This window comes from Mustela nivalis, assembly GCF_964662115.1.
Source record: "Mustela nivalis genome assembly, chromosome: 3".
Taxonomy (NCBI): Eukaryota; Metazoa; Chordata; class Mammalia; order Carnivora; family Mustelidae; genus Mustela; species Mustela nivalis.
The window spans coordinates 111,593,041-111,613,722 of NC_139022.1; the positions used below are offsets into that span (position 1 = coordinate 111,593,041).

Here is a 20,682-nt window from a genome sequence, read left to right on the forward strand (position 1 = left end):
TTAATTATGTAAAAAGAATTGTTTCTGCCACATTTGACATCTGTAAGAGTAATATATATTTTTTTATAGATTGATTTGTCCTCAGTGCAAAAAACATCTTTTGAAGAACTATTTCCAAATGTCAGCAATTATGTTAATTCAAATGAAATTGTTCCTGTGTCAGATTTACAAGAATGCTCTTCAAATGAGGTTAGTATTTTCCATTTTTTCTTCAATTATTGAAATTAATACTGTTATATTGGATACTTTGTATATGAGATACTTTAAGAAATCTGTAACTCATTTGAAGCTAACATCATCCACATGAGGAGGCAGCTATCAGTTACAATTCTAAATAAAGAATGTTAGGCTGCCAGGGCCAGAACTCTACATTGTCAGGGCCTGAGGCTATTAAATTCTGAACTAGAGGAAACACTGTTAGCCTGCTTTGATCCAAAGCTCTGTTTTCATCTGTACATATAAATTAATAATCAATTTCATTTTGTTAGGATGAATACAAGGAAGTACTATGCTCCTTTGAAAAAGAAGACATAAAATTCATAAAACTAAGTGCCATGGATGTGGGAATAGAGCTAGAGGATGAGCAGAAAAAGAGAGTACAGAAAGTGGGGTGGGGAGAAAGAAAGAACCAGAAAGAAGGGATGTGGGAGCCGACGGAGAGACAGAAGGACAGAGTGGGAGAAAGAGGTGGAGAGAAAAAGACATAAAAAGGCAAAACTCAGGGGATATGTAGTGCTTCACTGTAGCTAGGCCTTTTCAGTGTGACTCTGTGATGAGGGTGGGAATCTGGATGGTAAGAGAAAGCTGGAGATGAGATGTAAAGATAAACAAGGGCCAAGATCTCAAAGGGTCTTTAATCCATATTAAGTAATTTGGATCTTTTCCCTAAGAGGAGCCAATAAAGAATTCTGAACAAGGGATGATATCATATGTCTTTCTGGCTCCAGAGGTGGAGAACAGATTATAAAAAGCTGAGACTAGAGATAGTTAGAGGGATAATTTCCTGGGAGAGAAAGAAAGAAAATGTAGGTAAGAGGTTGAAGGGAAGTAAAAATAGATTGAAGTAAGGACTTGGAATGGAAGAAGTTGAGAAACACAAGATTATAGCCCATTATTGAGAGGCCAGGTGAAACTGGAAACTATTACCTCTCTTAAAAAGCATCTTTATTGAGGAATAATTTATATGCAATAAATTGCACATATTTAAAGTGTATAATTTGAAAATTTTCACCTATGTATGCAACTGTGAAACCACCAACACAGTCTAGATCATGAAAATATCTGTCAACCCAAAAGTTTCTTCCTCCTGTTTTATATTTTTTTCCTTCCTGCCCCTGCCACCCAAGCAACTACTGATCTAGTTACTGTAATTATACATTGGTTTACATTTTCTAGAGTTTTGGGGTCATTCAAGTGAGAGAGAGAGAATTTTTGGTCTGGTGTCTTTAACTCCACGTAGTTATTTTTGAGATTCATTCATGTTGCTGAGTATATCAATACTTTGGTCCTTTTTACTGCTAAGTAGTATTCCATTTATGGTACACAAAAGTTTATCCTTTCACCCATTTATGGACATTTGATCGTTTAGCTATTAGGAACATTCATGTACAAGTATTTGTATTACAAAGATTCTCTCTTTAATTGAACTTTAGTTAGGCTCTTCTGAGCCCTCTTCTCAACTAGGCCTTGTTTAGTTCTAGCAAGAATTTTCTCCCACCCTTGATATCTGATTTCCCACCCTTGATCTGATCTGATTTGATCTGGCCTGCCTTTGACACTCTGACCTCTTAGGTCTAATTGGGTTCCTGGATCTAGTTTCAAAGTGTGTGTATGTGTGTGTATAGGAGAGTTGCCCACACCTCCAACAGGCAATACTTCTGACATCAGCTGGGTGTCCTAGAATTCAATCCAATTTTGCACTATCTACCTGAAGATAGCTTTAGATTCCACAGGTAAAGGGCTTAGTTCCACAAAACCATACTCTACTTGAGATGCCACTTGCCAGTCTAAGTTGTTACTTGTGCTTCTGACCAACTACCTATAAATCAGAGGTTCCCATGACCCCCTCCTTGGATTTTACTAACTTACTGGAGAAGCTTATGAAAGTCAAAGAAACATTTTACTTACTAGATTCTGGTATATTGTAAAAGAATATAACTCAGGAATAGCCACGTGGAAGAAATGCATAGGGCAAGGTATAAGGAAAGGGCAAGGAGCTATACATGGATCGTACATACATATATACACTGTATGTTGTGCAAATGAGGCTGGTGCTCCTCCTTGGGCAGAGATTTTAGTATTATGATGTGGTAGAGGTAACTGTCTGTCATTATGTGGGTCATCCCATAGTTTATCTGTACAGGCATGAATCAGGGGAGAGGGAGATGCTCAAACTGGTCTGGGGGTCTGAGCCTTGGGAGCTTTTCCTTCAGGTAGTCATGATTTCTTGAGAGGTAGTTTTGGTTCCCATCGCAGGATGCAAGGTCTTTGCCTGGGTTAAGAGATAAACTGGAATTGCTAAAGGGAAAATGTGGGACAAAGGTTGATGGCTACAAGCAGGTGAGCAGTGAAGGTAAGGTCTTGGAATATAGCCGGTAACAGCTTCATTACATAGGTATGTTTGATTAAATCATTGGCCATTGGCAACCGAGTAAACCTCTATCTCCTCTCCCCTACCTGGAGGTTATGGCGCAGGCCTGATCCAACCCTGTGATCCAGAATTAGTTCCCCTGGCAAGGAGCTCCCTTCCTTAGGTGCTTTCCTTAAATTTTATCACATTAACAAAAACACCCTTATGGTTCTTATCACTTAGGAAATTCCAAGGGTTTTAGGAGCCTCGTGCTAACAATGGGGATGAAAAACAAATAGATACTTATTGAAAATCTCAATATCAGGGCACCTGGGTGGCTTAGTCAGTTGACTGGTTGGCTCTCGATTTCAGCTTGGGTTCATGATCTGAGAGTCCTGAGATCAAGCCCTGCATTGGGCTGGTGCTCAGCCAGGAGTCTGCTGGAAATTTTCTCTTTCTCTCCCTCTACTTCTGCCCCTCCCCTGGCTCATGTTCTCTCTCTCTCTCTCTCAAACAAATATAGATGAATAAATCTTTTTAAAAAATTACTATATCACAAGGTCAATTTAACAAGAATCTCTTTGCGCTTGATGTTTCCTCCTGTAATTTTTCAATAACTGACACCCATTCTGCTGATCAGCTGTGCATCCCTGGCTGTATTTGCTATATTTGGATTTCAGCCAAATTTCTCTCCTCTATTTCAATACCTTATCATGTGTCTTTTTGTGTGTGTGTGAATAAAGAAAGGTTTCTTTTTTTAAAATTTAACATTTAAAATTCAATTAGCCAACATATAGTATATCTTTTTTTTAAAGTATGGTTGATATACAATGTTACATTAGTTTCATCTGTACAATATGTGAGTGAACCCTCTTACAATAATCTTGAATAAAAATCTTACTGTAATACTAATTATCAGAATAATTTCTTCTTTAACTGGAAGGTTATATATTTCCTTTCTGTTGGGTAATTACCTAAGAAATCTTCAAACTGTTTTCCAAAGTGGTGGTTCCATTTTAAATTTCCACCAACAATGTTTGAGACTTGGAGTTTCTCTACATCTACATTTCATCTTCATTTAGTCCCATCACACTTTTAATCTTAACCTTTAGTTAATTTAATCTTAACCATTAGTACAGTCTTTCAATCTTAACCTTCCCAATTAGTATCTGGTTTTAATTTTCATTTCCCTAATGACCAATAATGTTGATCACATTTTCATGTGTTTATTTGCCATCTATATATTTATTTTGGTGACATACCTGTTCATATCTTTTGCACATTAAGAAAATTGTTTATTTTCTTATTGTAGAATTTTAAGAGCTCTTTATATATTCTTTTCTTTTTTTTTAAAGATTTTATTTATTTATCAGAGGGGGGGGGAGAGAGTGAGCACAGGCAGACAGAATGGCAGGCAGAGGCAGAGGGAGAAGCAGGCTCCCTGCTGAGCAGGGAGCCCGATGTGGGACTCGATCCCAGGACGCTGGGATCATGACCTGAGCCGAAGGCAGCTGCTTAACCAACTGAGCCACCCAGGCGTCCCTCTTTATATATTCTTGATGCAAATCCTTTATCAAATATATATATTTTGAAAGATATTATCCCGGTCCATAACTTGTTATTTTATCCACTCCACTGCCTTTTTTAAAACATGAAAAAAATACTTTATTTATTTTACATATCATAAAATTCACCCATTTCAAGTTTACAATTCTGTAATTCTTAGTAAGTTTATGGAATAGTACAGTAATTACCTATATCAGTTTTAGAACATTTTCCAAATCCTTCACACTTATTTACAGTTAAGCCCCATTCTCATGCCCAGCCCCAGGCAAATATTAGTCTACTTTCTGTCTCTAGAGTAACTTTTTCTGGACATTTGTTATAAATGGAATCATAAAGTCTGTAGTTTCTTACAAAATGGTGTCACTTAAAGAACATACATTTTTAATTTTGATGAAGTCCAACTTGTCAGTTTTTTGTTTATTTTTTTCATGGGTATACTTTTGTTGTCATATCTAAGAAATCTTTGCCTAACCCAGGGTCACAAAGATTTTCTTGTTTTCTTCCAGAAGTTTTAAAATTTTACACTAATAACTGTGAGTTAATTTTTTACTTTTGGTGTGAAGTATGGATTCCAGTGTATTTGTTTATTTCCATATAGACATTCAGTTATTCTAGCAACATTTGTTGAGGATTATTCTTTCTCCACTCTACTGCTTTTCCACCTTTGTTGAAAAAAGGTAATCCATGTATTTGTACAAGCTTGTATAAGGTTTTACTGTTGTCTGTATTTGTGTAAGTATCACACAGTATTGAATAATGAAGCACTATAATAATTCTTTAAATTAGTTAGGGTTAGCCTCTAACTTTGTTTTTCTTTTTCATTTGTTTTGGTTATTCTAGGTCCTTTGCATTTCTATATGAATTTTAGAAGCAGCTTGTTGATTTCTACCAAAAAAAAAAAAATCCTGATGGAATTTTGATTAGGATTGCATTGTATCTACAGCTTAATTTGGGAATAATTGATATCATGACAATACTGAGTCTTCCAACCCAAACACTATGTATAGCTATCCATTTTTTGGCACTTCTTTAATTTCTGTACAAATTATTCTATAGTTTTCACTGTTTGGGTCATTATTCCTACTTGATATCATTATTTCCCTCCTGATAATAGTGTTTCATATTATTGATACTATATATAAGTGGTATTCTCAATTTCAATATCTGAGTAGAGAAACACTGTGTGTGTGTGTGTGTGTGTGTGTGTGTGTGTGTGTGTGTGTATTGACCATTATATTAGTCTCTTTGGTTTTCCACAATAAAATATGATAGACTGGTTGGCTTACATAACAAAAATTTATTTTCTCATAGTCCTGGAGGCTAGAAAGTCCAAGACCAAGGTGTTAACCTACTCAGGTCCCAGAAGAGCTCTCTTCTTGCTATGACTTCATATGGCCTTTTCTCTCTTTGCATGAAGTATTAAAGTCCTCTGATGTTTCTTCCTCCTCTTAAAAGGGCACTAGCACTTTCAGATTAGGACCTTGCCCTTATTAAGTCAGTTAACCTTTTATCACCCTCTCACAGAGCCTATTTCCTCTCACAGAGCCTATCTCTGTGTATTTATTCTTTGATCCATGGCCTTTTTAGAAGTATGCAATTTCTTGTCCACATATTTGGAAATTTTTCAGAGATCTTTCTGTTACTAATTTCTAATATAATCCCATTGTGATCTACGTCCATTCTTTATATGCCTTGTATGTGTGCCTTTATTGAGACATGTTTTATAATTCATTTGGTTTATTTTGGTAAATGTTCTGTGTATACTTGAGAATGATGCATATTTTACTTTTTTTTTAGTAGAATGGTCTACAGTGTCAGTCATGTCAGGTTGGTTGGTGGTAATGTTCAAGTCAATTATATCTTTGCTGATTTTTGCCTATTTAGTCTATCAATTATTAAGAGGTATTAAAATACAGACTGTAAGGGTGGGTTTGTCCATTTCTCCTTTAATTTCTTTTTTACTTTATCTTACTTATTTATTTGAGAGAGGGAGAGCATGAGCGGGGGGAGGGGCAGAAGGAGAAGCAGATTCCATGCTGAGCTCGACATGGGGCTCAATCCCAGAACCCTACGATCATGACTTGAGCCAAAGTCAGATGCTTAACTGACTGAGTCACCCCTCTCTCATTTCATTTCTATCCTTTTTGTTTTATATATATTTTGAGGCTCTGTTACTAGGTGTGTAAACAGTTAATATTGTTTAGGATTGTTAAGTGTGTGTGTGTTTTTTTTAATTAATTCAAGATCCTTCATTATGAAGGATCTTCTTTATTCCTGGTAATGTTCTTTGCACAGAAATCTCCTTTTTCTGGTATTAATATAGCTACTCTTGCTTTCTTTTAACTGTTGTTAACATGGTATGTATTTTTGTATACTTTTGCTTTCTTAAAAATGCATTTTCTTAATTTTTAGAGAAATTTTAGATTTACAGCAAAATAGAGAGATGCAGAGATTTCTTATAGCCCACTGCTTCAGTACATGCATAGCCACCACCATCACTGATATCATTCACCAAGGAGCACTTTTTTTTTTTTAAGCCAAGGATAAACCTGCATTGGCACCTTACAATCACCCCACACATTCCACAGTTTAACTTAGGGTCCACTCTTGGTATTGTGCATTCTGTGGGTTTGGATAAAGGTTTATTGTTGTCAGTAGTTTAGATATTGGCCATTCTAATAGGTATGTAGCAGTATCCAATTGTTATTTTATGAAGATTTTATTTATTTATTTGACAGAGAGAGATCACAAGTAGGCAGAGAGGCAGGCAGAGAGAGAGAAGAGGAAGCAGGCTTCCCCCTGAGCAGAGAGCCTGATGCAGGGCTCGATCCTAGGACCCTGGGATCATGACCTGAGTTGAAGGCAGAGACTTTAACCCACTGAGCCACCAAGGAGCCCCTCCAATTGTTTTAATTTACATCTCACTGATTAGGAAATAAGATGTGAAGCGTTGTTTAATATGCTTACTTGGCATCTGTATATCTTTGGTGAGGAGTTTGGTAAGGTCTTTGGCCCATTTTTTAATTATGTTGTTTTCTCATTATTGAGATGTAAGGAGACCTTTGTAAGTGTTATGACCCCTTGGAGTATCCTGCCTAATAAGAGTGTCTTTGTAGGGGCCTCAGTGGGTTAAGCCTCTGCCTTCGGCTCAGGTCATGATCTCAGGGTCCTGGGATCAAGTCCCGCATCAGGCTCTCTGGTTGGCAGGGAGCCTGCTTCTCTCTCTCTCTCTGCCTGCCTCTCAGCCTACTTGTGATCTCTCTCTCTGTGTCAAATAAATAAATAAAATCTTAAAAAAAGAAAAGAGTGTCTTTGTATGTCCTGTGCTATACCAGATAGCTTATGCTAAATGTGATTTATGCTAAATACCTGTTTTTCATACTTAAGGCTTTGGGCAACCTTTGTATCAGTTTGAACTCTAGGATATGGGTCTGAATCAAGGTTTACTGGGCTCTTCATGTTGGCAACACTTTGCACATGGGAAAACTAAATGTTATCCATGTGACTCAAATAGGAGAAGACAACTGGAAGCTTATTATCCTACATGGAGTTCTGTATACTTTTTCTCCTGGACTCCCACCTATGTGCCTTTTCCCTTTGCTGATTTTTGTCTGTATCTTATTGTGTAATAAGCCTTGACTGTGAGTATACCAGCTTTTCTGAATCTTGTGAGTCCTTTGGCAAATCATTGAGTCTGAGGTGGTCTTAGGGACTGAAATACCTTTTTTTTCCTGGATTTTTTAAAGTTCTTATTGTGGGTATGCTATAAGTTCATTGGAGTGCATACATAAAGAGATTAATATTTTATTTGCTGTTGGCTTTTTGTTCTTTACTTTTTATTTTTATTTATTTATTTTTAAGATTATACTTATTTTTGAGAGAGAGGGAGAAAGAGAACAAGCAGGAGAGGTGGGGAGAGGGAGAAGCAGACTCCTCACTGAGTAGGGAACCTGATATGGATCTCAATCCCAGTCCCCTAGGATCATGACCTGACCTAAAGGCAGACACTTAACCCACTGAGCCACCTAGGTTCCCCTGTTCTTTATTTTTTAAAGATTTATTTATTTATTTGGATAGAAAGAGAAAGTGCAGGGGGAGGGCCGGAGGGGGAGGGAGAGAGAAAGGCGGGGAAATCCCTGCTGAACACAGAACCAAACATGGGGTTTGATCTCAAGACCCTGAGATCATGACCAGAGCCAAAAATCAAGAGTTGGATATTTAACTGACTGAGCCACCTAGACACCCCTGTTGGTTTTTCATTATAATGTTGTTTTGGATATTAGTCTTTCTGAATGTGTGCACTCATGTTTCTCATCAGTTTGGGAAATTTCTCAGCTATTACCTGTTTTATTCTCTCTGGGATGATAATTAACATATGTTAGACATGTTTCTATCCTCTGTATCTTTCAAACTCTCTTTAATATTTTTCATTTATTTGTTGTATTCGGGGTAATACCATCAGTAATTCTTTAGTTGTGCCCACTTTGCTCCTTAAGGCTTCCATTGAATTTTGTATTCAACAATTTTATTTTTCATTTCAAGGTATTCTAGTTGTTTCTTTTTCACATCTGCTTTTCATTCCAGATAATTTCTTGTTTGCTCATCCATGAGATTTCAATTGTTATTTCTTTAATCATTTCATACATTGTTATTCTATTCTGATTTGGCACTTCTGATATTGGATGTTCTGGGGGCTTAACTCCCCTCTTTGATATTCCTGTACAGTCTTACACATGGTAGCTTGATTTCTTATGAATTTGTTACTTCCTTTATTGTTGTTATAATAACATGAGAGGATGAAGTGAACTGTATTTTGCCCATTATTTCTTTTTTTAATTAAATTTATTTATTTTCAGCATAACAGTATTCATTATTTTTTCACCACACCCATTATTTCTGCTTCGAATGGTTCTGAGCTGAATTTTGAAGACCAACTCTGATTCTGACCCTGATCATTTATTTCCTTGCTCCTACTTGATAAGAATCCTATGTGCCTATAATGGGGATCCCATCCTTGTAAGAGGATATGTATCTGTTTCTACTACAAAAGCTATAGCTAGGGTTGGGTATCACTCTCAGACCGCTTTTGCTCCCTTAAGGATTTTGGTTTAGTATCAGAATCTCAGGTTGAGAATTCCCTTCTTCCTCCTGACCCATTTAAAATGTTCTTGTCTGAGCTGGTCACTGTTCCCCGGGCACATAGCATATAGTGATTGGCTGGGCTGGGTTTTAAGGCCTCTTGGTGCTCAGAAGTATTATCAGCTCCACCTGAATCATAAGAAAGGAATGGTCTGCAGGCTGGGAGAAAGTGTAGATTCTCCCAAGAAAACTCTCATATTGTTACGTACTGGAAGAATAGAAATGATGCTGGGCAGAAAAATATCAGATGCCGATCACAGAAGATGATACGAGTTTTAAAGTGGAAGTTGTTTCTATATAGGCTTTACTTACAGTGGGAGGAGCCCTCGGTAAATACATATGTCTATTTGAGTTCTAAGAAACAAGATATGTGACTTTTGGAAGATACTGTATTTCTTTATTCTGAAGTCTGTCTGTTTGATTGGTGGTTGTCAAAATTCATTGAGTTGGGAAACCAAGGAAATCTAGTATATGGCTCAGAATTAAAATAAGTTTATATTTTAATTCAGTAAATCATGTAAACTTGTTCTTGCACTTTGGAGTGCTTGAATCTCAACTCTTATTATTATGCTCTCTATGTTCTTAAATAAGATATCCAAATTCTCTGAACATAATTTTCCTCATTTTACAAATGGGGATGATATAATCTTCCCTGTCTGGTTCTTCTGTGTATTAAATAAGCAAATGTTTAAAAACCATTTCATTAGTGTCTAGAGTGGAGTAAGCATTTCATAAATGCTTTCTATCATTAGTATGTATGAAATATGGATGATGAAATGATATGCCTTTGAAATAAAACAGCATACAAATACAGTATCTGGAAGAATTATGTGCTGTCTGCTTTTTTCTTTTCTTATTCAGATTCCTTCAGATACATCAGAAATATGTTGTATTATTAGAGCAACACCAGGAACTAGACAAATGAAAAGTGAAAGTAATGTTATTGTAAAGAAGAAGAAATATTCCCCACCCAAAGATATTCCTCAAGGTACTATAATGTGAATCCAGAGCCTACTTTTTGGATGATACAAAATATTTTTTTCATTATAAATTCCTTGTGCACACAGGAAGTCCACTTACAAATTGTATTCTAGGAATTCTTATACAATTACAAAAAGTTTGGTTAAGTTTTAGAACCTGAGTAAAATATTTTTTTGAATGTCATATATTTAATCTTTCAAAAAGTTAGCTTATGCCATTGATCTAAATGTATTTATCTTGGATACCTTTTCTTACAACTGTTTGAAATTTATTGTTGTTGGGTTTCATTTTTAGTAGAATTCTTTGTGAAAATATTCTTCATATATTTTTGCATTCCCTTATTGTTGGTTGAGTACTTGCTCTGTAAAAGGTACCGAGCCAAATATCTTATTTTATCTCATTTATTTCTCACTATGACTTTATAATAGGCAGATATGTTCTATTATCCTCATTTTATATGTGAAGAATCTGGAGCTTAAAGTAGTATGCAATTTGTCCAAGATTCTACTGCTAGTAGTAGAGAGGAATTCTATCTTTCGGGCTTTTACACTCCAAATTTAGGTTTTTCTATTCTCCTGATTATATATCAGACAGAATGTCTGATTAGTCACTGGAGCCTGGGAACCTTTTATGAGTAAGCAGGCAGTGAAGCAGTTGAAATTTAATAGGTTATGTACAACTTCAATCCACCTAAACTGTCTGCTTTTCATCCTTGTCCCCATTTCTGACACAGAGCCTACCCTGAGCACTCCCTAAGTCCACAAAAGTTGTCTTTTTTCCTAAGTTCCTTAAGTGCTTAATTCAGTGCTACTCATTTGACATTTACTAAGATATTACTACTTCACATAATTCATAATACTGACTTATCATATTCTTCAGGTTAGGAAATTTTCAAAGACAGGGACCACATAATAGACTTTTTTCTATCTCTTATCTCTAGTGACATTAGCATGGTGGTAGGGAATAGTAGATGCTGTATCAAGGTTTTCCTAAAAAAGCAGAACCAGAGGGTTATTTCAAAGCATTGACTTAGGCAGCTGTAGAGTCTGGCTGAAAACTGTAGGGCAGGCTGTAAACTCTTGAGCAGGAGTTAATGATGCAGTCCTTAGGAGGAATTTCTTTTTTCTCTGAGAAACTTCGGTTTTGTTCTTAAGGCCTTTTAACTGATTGGATGAGGTCCACCTACATTATCAAGGATAATTTCCTTTGCTTAAAGTCTATTATTATAGATGTTAACCTTATCTACAAATAACCTTCACAGCAACACCAACATTAGTATTTAATTTAATTGGTTAATATAGCCTAATCAAGGTGACATATACAACTAACCATCCCAGGCTACTATGTCAACTATGTATTCATACACATGTCCTTAAACCACAATTAATCTGTAAATAAAGAAAGTAACAAAGTTATACTTCTAACATAATACAGCTGTCCTATCCTATATACAACCCAAAATGTGCTAATTCCTTCCCCAGAAGAGGATGCAAAATCCTTGGGTGGTATTTATTCCTTTTCTTGATATCTTGTGACTCAAGTACTATGATAGAGAGTAATTATTAATACATTTTATGTTAGCTGTTATAGGAATAAGAGAGGGAAGCAAACAGGTATTTGCTTAAACTAGTTAGGTAGAAATAACTGGTATTTATAACTACCTTCCTCAATTTCATATTCCCTCTTCCTTCAGCAAGAACCTCAGCTGGTCATAGTTCTTAAGCTAGTGGGGTACTATCAACCTCATTTCAGTAGGGTCTGGGCCATTAGTCCTGGTTGGATTGGGTTGTTGCAATTTTCCATTAACCTTAATCTCAGGGCATAATAACACTAAGGGATGTCCTAAGGAATCTCCTATATTCCAGACATTACTCTTCCTTGCCTCCATTGCAGGGAAAATTTCACTTGAGTGGTCAGGATCAGTCATCCTGGCCCGCATAGTAATTCCCTTCTTTGCTTGTTATTCAGAGTTCTGAGGAGCCCAAAGCAGCCAGGTGGCAGTCTTACCTTCCAGTTATTGGAATCATTGTTGTCTCTCTGTGGAAGCATTGTCCCTTTGGAACTAAGACCTCTAGGCTAGCAGAGCAAGGCCTGTCATGGAAACAGGAAGCAAAAAAGTTTTTCTAGTAGATTACTAGAGATGATAATATTGAATGATCTCACTTCCATCTCCACTTCTTGATTCCTGGACCTGTGAATCTAGGCTGTAGGAGAAATAGCACCATATATTAAATACTGATTCAGGACATATACAAGATTCTGAGAAGCTTGTTTCAGCCCTGCAAGGTATTGCTGCCTACAGGGTGCTTTAACTGAGTCTTCAAAAGGCCATTCACTATTCTGCCAAGTCAGCTGCTTCAAGATGGTGGGGAACATAGAAAGACCAGTGAATTCCATGAGCTTGGGCCTCTTGTCACCTTCTTTCGTGCCCTAACTATCCAGCCAAACTATTGGCCACAGTCAGTGAATCAATATATAATCACGTATCTGGCCACTTCTAACAGAGTGAACAGTGGGATGTTTTTCTTGAAGTTCTACCCACTGGGAGGATATACCTTCACCAGTTTCTTTCAGGGATGTCACAGAAAGGAGCAAGTGTTGCATATCATGTAGAACCATCTGTGAAATAAGTCTGAGCTCCCCCACCCCAATCAGCTGATTGTGGAGAACTCCCCATAATGCCAAAGGTGCAGGCTGGGAAAGAGAAGATAGTGTAGCAGCAGTACGGACAATGGACATATGGACCACATCCTCATCTAACTTACTCTTGCCTTTGGGGCTCGAGCTCAATTCCATACATATCATTTCTATCTGAAAATGCAGCGGTGTTCTGCACAGCCAACTCTGTGGCTTGGTGCATCAGATTGTGTATAATTCATGGTTGGGAGCTCAGGTCTCATTGTAACTTGGGGTACCATGCTTAAATATTCAGTCTCTATGAAGACCCAGTAGCAGACCAAAAACTGTTTCTCAAAAAGAGTAGTTATTCACAGAAAATGCTAAAGATTTGTTCCAAAATCCTAAGGACCTGTACTGTGATCCACCTACAGGGTCCAAACAACATATATATCTCTCAATGACACTTAAAGCATCATTCAATTTACTAGATATTATGGTACAAGTGGCAGAGCATCTTGCATAGTACCCTGGACCTATTGTAGAACCTTCTCTCATTCTGAGGCTCCCTCAAAACCAGTAGCCTTTAGGCACTGAGTAAATGGGTTGGAGTAGTGAACTCAAATGAAAAATGTTGACTCCCAAATCTAAAGAGGTCCACTAGGCATTGTGTGTCTTTTTTGGTTGTAGGAAGAGCCTGATGCAACAACTTATTCTTTTCTTTAGGAAGTATATCTCTCATATCACTGGGCCCCTAGATGTTTCACTGAGGTTGAAAGAGACCCAGCAATTCCATTTCCCTGGACCATAGAGACCCAGCAATTCCATTTCCAAGAGTATATCCAACTGTAGTGTGTACATATATTCATCAAAAGATGTTTGCTAGAATGTTTATAGCAGCATTTGGATAATAACCCCAAATAGGAAATAATCCAAATGCCCATCAACAGTGGAATGGATTAATAAATAGGGGCACATTCATTTATTGGAGTGCTATATAGCAGTGAGAATCAACAATGTGCAGTTACATGCAACAGTATTTATAAATCTCACATAAGGACTCAGACACAATAGAGTACATTTAACATTACTTATATTTAATACAAAGCTAGGCAAAACTAATCTATGATGAAAATCACCATAGTGGATGTACTAGTTAGGGAGGGGCTATTAACTAGAAAGCATTATGAGAGGAAGTTATCTAGGTACTAGATACTAGTACTAGGTACTAGTGGTATTTGTTCTGTTTCATTATCTGAATGCTGGTTAGATGGGTATAGTAAGTCTGTGAAACCCATCAAACTTTACAGTACATATATGCAAACTTCTCTGTGTGTATGCTGTATTTCGGTAAAAAGTTCTAAAATAGAAAAACTCTTAATTTGATCTTTATGACAAGTCATATTAATCTATGACATGTAGCATCACAGTTCTGGGTATAAGTATGCATCAAATCAAAACTAAAATGTGTCTGGGAAGTTCTGAATATTTAGACTAAAATTTTTCATATAATTCAGAGACCCCTTGATGTATGTTGAACTGATTATGCCATCTCCTGGCTTCTTTGTAGGTTCTCACCTCATTTGGCAGCCTCTTCACTTAAGTAATTCCCCCTTCAACTTCTGGCCACTTGCCTCTGCCTTTCCTTTAGTAAAAATAGCAAAACCCCAAGCTAACTAGTGATCATGTTTTTTTAAACATGTAACAGCCTATTTTTAGTCCTGACATTTAACATTTAGCTAGTTTGCCAGTTATCTAATCAGGACGGTAAGATGAAGCTTACTTTTGATGGTCTAGGACCCCTGTTTGTTATGATACTTGTTCATTAATAATGCTGATTAGAGAAAAAATGTGGTGAAAGTAAACCACTAGAGAAGTCCAAAGGAGATGTGATAGAGGAGGTGGTGTGGGTAAATAGAAGTTTGAGAATGGTGACAGCCTAAAGAAAGAGGCCTTAGAAGATACCCAGTCCAAGATTTCTCAAAGTGTAGTCCTCTAACCACGTACACCAGAATTACTGCGGACCTGGCAAATTTTGTATTCTCTAGAGATACAGCACCGGGATCTACAATTTGAAGAATTCTCAGAGTGATTCCAAGAAGCACTAACATTTGAGAGGCATTTAATGATCTAGTCTATTTTGCTCACTTTACTTATAATAAAAATGACCTACTCAGATCAATAAGTGATTTGTCTGAATACACCAGTTAATTAGTGGTAGAATCAGAATTAGAACTTAACTTTCATAATTTGCAATAGTTTGGGTAGCTGTCAAGGCATTGGGAGGGGTAGAGTAGATAGGGCTCTGAGTTTCTCAGTTCCTCCATACAGAAACATTTTGCTTCTCTTTGTTTTATATTTCTCTTTCTCTTTGTACTGACTTCTGTATTCTATTTAAAAAGGTTTTTTTCCCCCTCAAGAATATGCTTGGAAAATCATTGCTATTTGTTATAGCAATAGATGTCCAATATTACTTTAATTTGGCTGATAAGCATGTATTGCACACTGCAGTATTAGCTGGGGATAAGAGTACAGCCTTAGCCCTCTAGTGCTTACAGACTAGTGATGAGACAGATCACATAGTCTTCTCTATAACATGATAAAATTGGAATAAGGCACTGCAGGAATCGAAGAGGGGATATCTTAGCTCTGCTTTGGAAGACTTCCTAGCTAACAATACATTTTGGAAAATCAGACAAAACTTGAAGCTATCCTTATAGTAAGGTTTTACAATTTCTCTTCAATTTTGATCTTTAGAAGACATGATAAATGATGTTATAGATTCATATCTTACACTTATAGTACAATAAAAGCCTTTAACTAGATATGTATACATCTTTATTGAGAAGCTTGAGTTTTTAGATAAGAGCATGCAGATGTATCACATGGAAATATGACAAATGAGATGGAAAAGGACTTGAGTATCCTAGAGATGGTAGTAGAAATCACTTAAGAATAAGACATCCCTAAGTTTGGGGCACCTGGGTGGCTCAGTGGGTTAAGCCTCTGCCTTTGGCTCTGGTCATGATCTCAGGGTCCTGGGATTGAGCCCGCATGGCATCAGGCTCTCTTCTCAGCAAGGAGCCTGCTTCCCCGCCCGCCCCCCCCCCCCCCCCCGCTCTCTCTCTGACTGCCTCTCTGCCTACTTCTGATCTCTGTCAAATAAATAAATAAAATCTTAAAAAAATAAAAAAGACCTCCCTAAGTTCAAAACCTAGTTCTGTCACATGAGTAAATTTCTTAAATCCTCTGACTTTTAACCTCTTATCTGTAAAATTGGCATAATGATAGTACTTAGCTCAGAGAGTTATTGCAAGGATTAGACATAATTTATGTAAAGTATCTGAAATATAATAATCACTCATTATGCAATAAGTATTACTTATTTCTGTAGAGTAGGTTAATTCCTCTAGACTATGTTTTTCTTTTTCCCTTTGGAAATTATTCCTTTGTTTGTACTAAATTGCAAAAGCCTAAAATATATTGTATGGTTGTTGTATTTGATGATAAATTTGGTTGTGCCCTCTCACATAAAGAATATGGCAGTTAGGGGTGCCTGGGTGGCTCAGTGGGTTAAAGCCTCTGCCTTCGGCTCAGGTCATAATCCCAGGGTCCTGGGATCCAGCCCTGCATCAGGCTCTCTGCTCAGCAGGGAGCCTGCTTCCCCCTCTCTCTATGCCTGCCTCTCTGCCTGCTTGTGATCTTGTCAAATAAATAAATAAAATCTTAAAAAAAAAAGAACATAGCAGATAATTGTGTGTAGCTTTTGACGCAGACATGCCAATCTAATACAAATATAGAGGTGCCATACCATATCTTGGGGAAAAAGAAATCAAACTAATTTGACATAATGGAGATTTTTAAGCTTGTTGATTTGATATAAAAAAAGATGAAGTTCTGCCGTTGACTGGTTCATTTACCCAGCAAATATTTATTGAATCTGGATGTTATATTTAGATGAAGTTAGTTAATAGTAATATTGAAATAAAGACATAGTTGTCTTTATGAAATTTGTAATCTCATAGAGGAAGTCGATAAGGTAATACAAGTCCAGTGGAGACATAGGTGCTTTCATAGAGGTGTATGTGGGACTGTGTTGGGGTACATAGGGAGATGATTTGAAGGATGTTTCGAAGCCCTCAGAAGCATTCTGAGCATAGTCTTTCTAGGCAGAGGCCACATAAATTGAAGCACAGAGGCTTAATGTATCCTTGGGTAGTTAACCAACTGAAAGTAGTTATGTTTGGCTGGAGTGCAAAGTGGACTCTGAGAACTAAGTCTTGAATAGTAATCAGAGGACAAATTGTGGAAAGCCTCCTATGTCACACTGACTTTTTACTTTCATGGTCAAATTGCTTTTTAATTAGTTCAGTCTTGTGGGAATGACTTGGAAAAAAAGTGAGCTGGGAAGTAGAAGGATCGGGTGGGAGTTTTACAAAAGTCCTGAAGAACAGAGTTGAGAAAATGAGGATCTGAGCCAGTGTATCTCAAAATGTGGTGCTCAGAGGCACCTAAGTAATTTATAAATAATTTATAAATAATGCATATTCCCAGGTCATTGGTTTAGCGATCTGATTCAGTACTACTGGGGTTTGAGAAACAGTCTAAACTAAAAATGTGTACTGGCATAATTGCCAGGACTTAGTGACTGATTAGGTACTGGTACAGGTTGCTGAGAGAAAAGGACAGTTAGGATGACTCCCAGGTATCCAGTATTGTAAAGTTTCAGAGATGATGTGTTACAGGTGCTGTCTGTCCTTGGAAATGTATGAAGTCTGGTTAAAGGTAGGTAAAACTAGGTAGTGGGTGTGCTGATTACCCACTTGGGAAGTTACTACAAATTGGTATAGCCTTGATTACTGTGGCCCAGTTTTCAAAGCATTTAATAAATGAGCAGATAGTGTCTGAGGTCAGTAAAGAAAACAACAGGGAGGAGTAGAGGGTAGAACAGGCAGTGCTTTGCACATTTTAATGTACTGGCGAATTGCTTGTAGATCTTGTTAAAGTAGAGATTTTGATTTATTAGATCTGGAATGGAGCCCAAGATTTTACTTTTTTTTTTTTAAAGATTTTATTTATTTGTTAGAGAGAGAGAGCATACAAGCAGGGGGAACAGCAGGCAGAGGAAGAAGCAGGCTCCTCACTGGTCACAGAGCCCAACGTGGGGACTCAATCCCAGAATGCTGGGATCATGACCCGAGCTGAAGTCAGATGCTTAATCCACTGAGCCACCCAGGCATCTCAAGATTCTATATTTCTTTTCTTTTTTTTTTTAATTTTTTTTTTAAGATTTTATTTATTTATTTGCCAGAGACAGAGGGAGAGAGAGCGAGTGAGCACAGGCAGACAAAGAGGCAGGCAGAGGCAGAGCTCCCTCCGAGCAAGGAGCCCGATGTGGGACTCGATCCCAGGACCCTGGGATCATGACCTGAGCCGAAGGCAGCTGCTCAACCAACTGAGCCACCCAGGCGTCCCGAGATTCTATATTTCTAATGAACTTTTACATGAGGATGAAATTACTGGTCTATGAGGATGAAATTACTGGTCTATGGACCACAGTTTGAACAGTGAAGATAGAGGTCTCTGGTGTTCAAACTTATCTACATATCATACTTTCCTGGATATTTGAATCCCTTGTCCTGAGATTCTAATCTAATTGGTATGAAATGTGGCCTGTATGTAGGTACAACAGAATTTGAGAATCACTGATAAAGGTCAGGGGTAATGTATATCATAGTGTGAAAGTGGCAGTGAGAATAGGTAAAACTGGCTCCATTCGGGATCTCCTGGTATCAGATGTAGAAGGAAAATCCCCAGAATCCTGTACTGGAAAGAACCTGGATTTAGCTACAGCAAAGAGTAGTAGAAGGAAGGGTGGGTAGGAAAATGTGAGGGGCTTCTTCATGGGTGGTGGATGCGGATGAGGATGAGAAGCACAACTGGATCAACTGGATCAACTGGATCAACTCCTCCAGTTTACACAGCTAGAGTTAGAGGCCATCTTTGCTGGGCTTCCCATTGGAATATTATTGAGCAGGTCTTTTTCTGTCTCCAAAGAGGTATCCTCAGCCTGTCCAGGAAGGAATGAGCCAGCTATTCCTTTTTAAAATTATTTTTTATAGCTTCTGGATTTATTTCCTAAGACTTGACAGGATGAAACTAGATTGGCTGGGTGTCAAGAGTTTTTTTTTTTTTTTTTTAATTTTTTTTTTAATTTATTTTTTATTTTCAGCATAACAGTATTCATTATTTTTGCACCACACCCAGTGCTCCATGCAATCCGTGCCCTCTATAATACCCACCACCTGGTACCCAGACCTCCCACCCCCCACCCCTTCAAAATCCTCAGATTGTTTTGCAGAGTCCATAGTCTCTCATGGTTCACCTCCCTTTCCAATTTCCCCCAACTCCCTTCTCCTCTCTAGCTCCCCATGTCTTCCATGCTATTTGTTATGCTCCACAAATAAGTGAAACCATATGATAATTGACTCTCTCTGCTTGACTTATTTCACTCAGCATAATCTCTTCCAGTCCCATCCATGTTGCTACAAAAGTTGGGTATTTTTTAAAAAAAAACTGATTCTTGTCTTTCTTTCCTTCTTTCTTTCTTTCTTTTTTTTAAAGATTTTATTTATTTATTTGACAGAGATCACAAGTAGGCAGAGAGGCAGGCAGATAGAGAGGTGGAAGCAGGCTCCCTGCTGAGCTGAGAGCCCCTTTGTTGGGCTTGATCCCAGAGTCCTGGTATCATGACCTGAGCCAAAGGCAGAAGCTTTAACCCACTGAGCCACACAGGTGCCCTGTGTCAAGAGTTTTTGCCGCCAAGAATTGGTTATTAATAATTATTGGTCACCTTCTTATGATGTATATGAAATAATCGATTGTTTTATATTTTTCTCCAGATATTATAATAAAAACAAATGGCAGAATGTAGCAGCCATGGCTGAATTGTCACCACTTTGAAGATATACATGAATGTGAAGTCAAAGTCCATAAAGCAGAATGTCTGTCTGAAATTATATATAATTCAAAAATCAAAATTCTCTAATTATATGTGATATATCCTAGTGATGAAATTCTACTGAGATTCTTATAATTTAATTTTAATCAGTAAAGAAACACTCTTATATATGTCTCTTAAATATATGTATTTGTATTGTAAAATAAGAACAAATAGCTTATATTAAAAGACTGTACACTAAACAAATGATTTCAGTTATTTATAAAGAGCAAAGTACCAGGCTACTGTGTAACTCCCTTTGTTTTTTTCCCCCCAGAGTTTGTCCTCTATAAGGATTAAAAGTAGTAAAGTTGAAGTACTAAAAATGAAAATGCTTATATTACGAGCTATTTTTAACAGAACTTAATTGAAACCACATGAGTGAGAGACCTAATTCCAGGTCTGACTGAAAGAAACTCTATACTCAACTTTGCTGAAGCAGGGAATTTATAATATGTACAATCAATCATACACTAAGTTTTTGATGTATTACCTCATTCTCAAACCTTCTTTAGCTAATACTGTCTGTAAGATTTTATGTGTTTATTCATGTGAGATATTATTTGTGGTGGTGTCTCTACACTGCTCTTCCTAAAAAACAGCAGTCCTGTTGTCAGTGAACATAGTACAATTATATAACTCTTATAATTTTGAAATTTTAACTCTTGATGGTTTACTAATGTTATTATACATAAAAGTAAGAGTCAGATTTTCAAAGCTGCTCAGTAAGAAAGAAAATTCTAAAATCAATGAATTAATTTGAGATTTTGTAAAATATAGCATTCATTTTTAAAAAGGAGTTCCATGAAGA

The 20,682-nt window shown here is 37.1% G+C and overlaps 1 protein-coding gene across 1 annotated transcript in view; it reads left to right on the forward strand.

Moving 5' to 3' along the window:
• Window positions 1-20,635, forward strand: part of MEIKIN (meiotic kinetochore factor) — a gene marked incomplete at its 5' end in the record, with an annotated part of 87,586 nt that extends 66,951 nt beyond the window's left edge. Inside the window, 3 exons of the mRNA XM_082723374.1 lie at window positions 70-189; window positions 10,136-10,262; window positions 19,774-20,635. Coding sequence (XP_082579500.1) covers window positions 70-189; window positions 10,136-10,262; window positions 19,774-19,805 — 279 coding nt within the window. The 3' untranslated portion in view covers window positions 19,806-20,635. The remainder of the gene's footprint in view (window positions 1-69; window positions 190-10,135; window positions 10,263-19,773) is intronic.
• Between the last annotated feature and the right edge of the window lie 47 nt (window positions 20,636-20,682).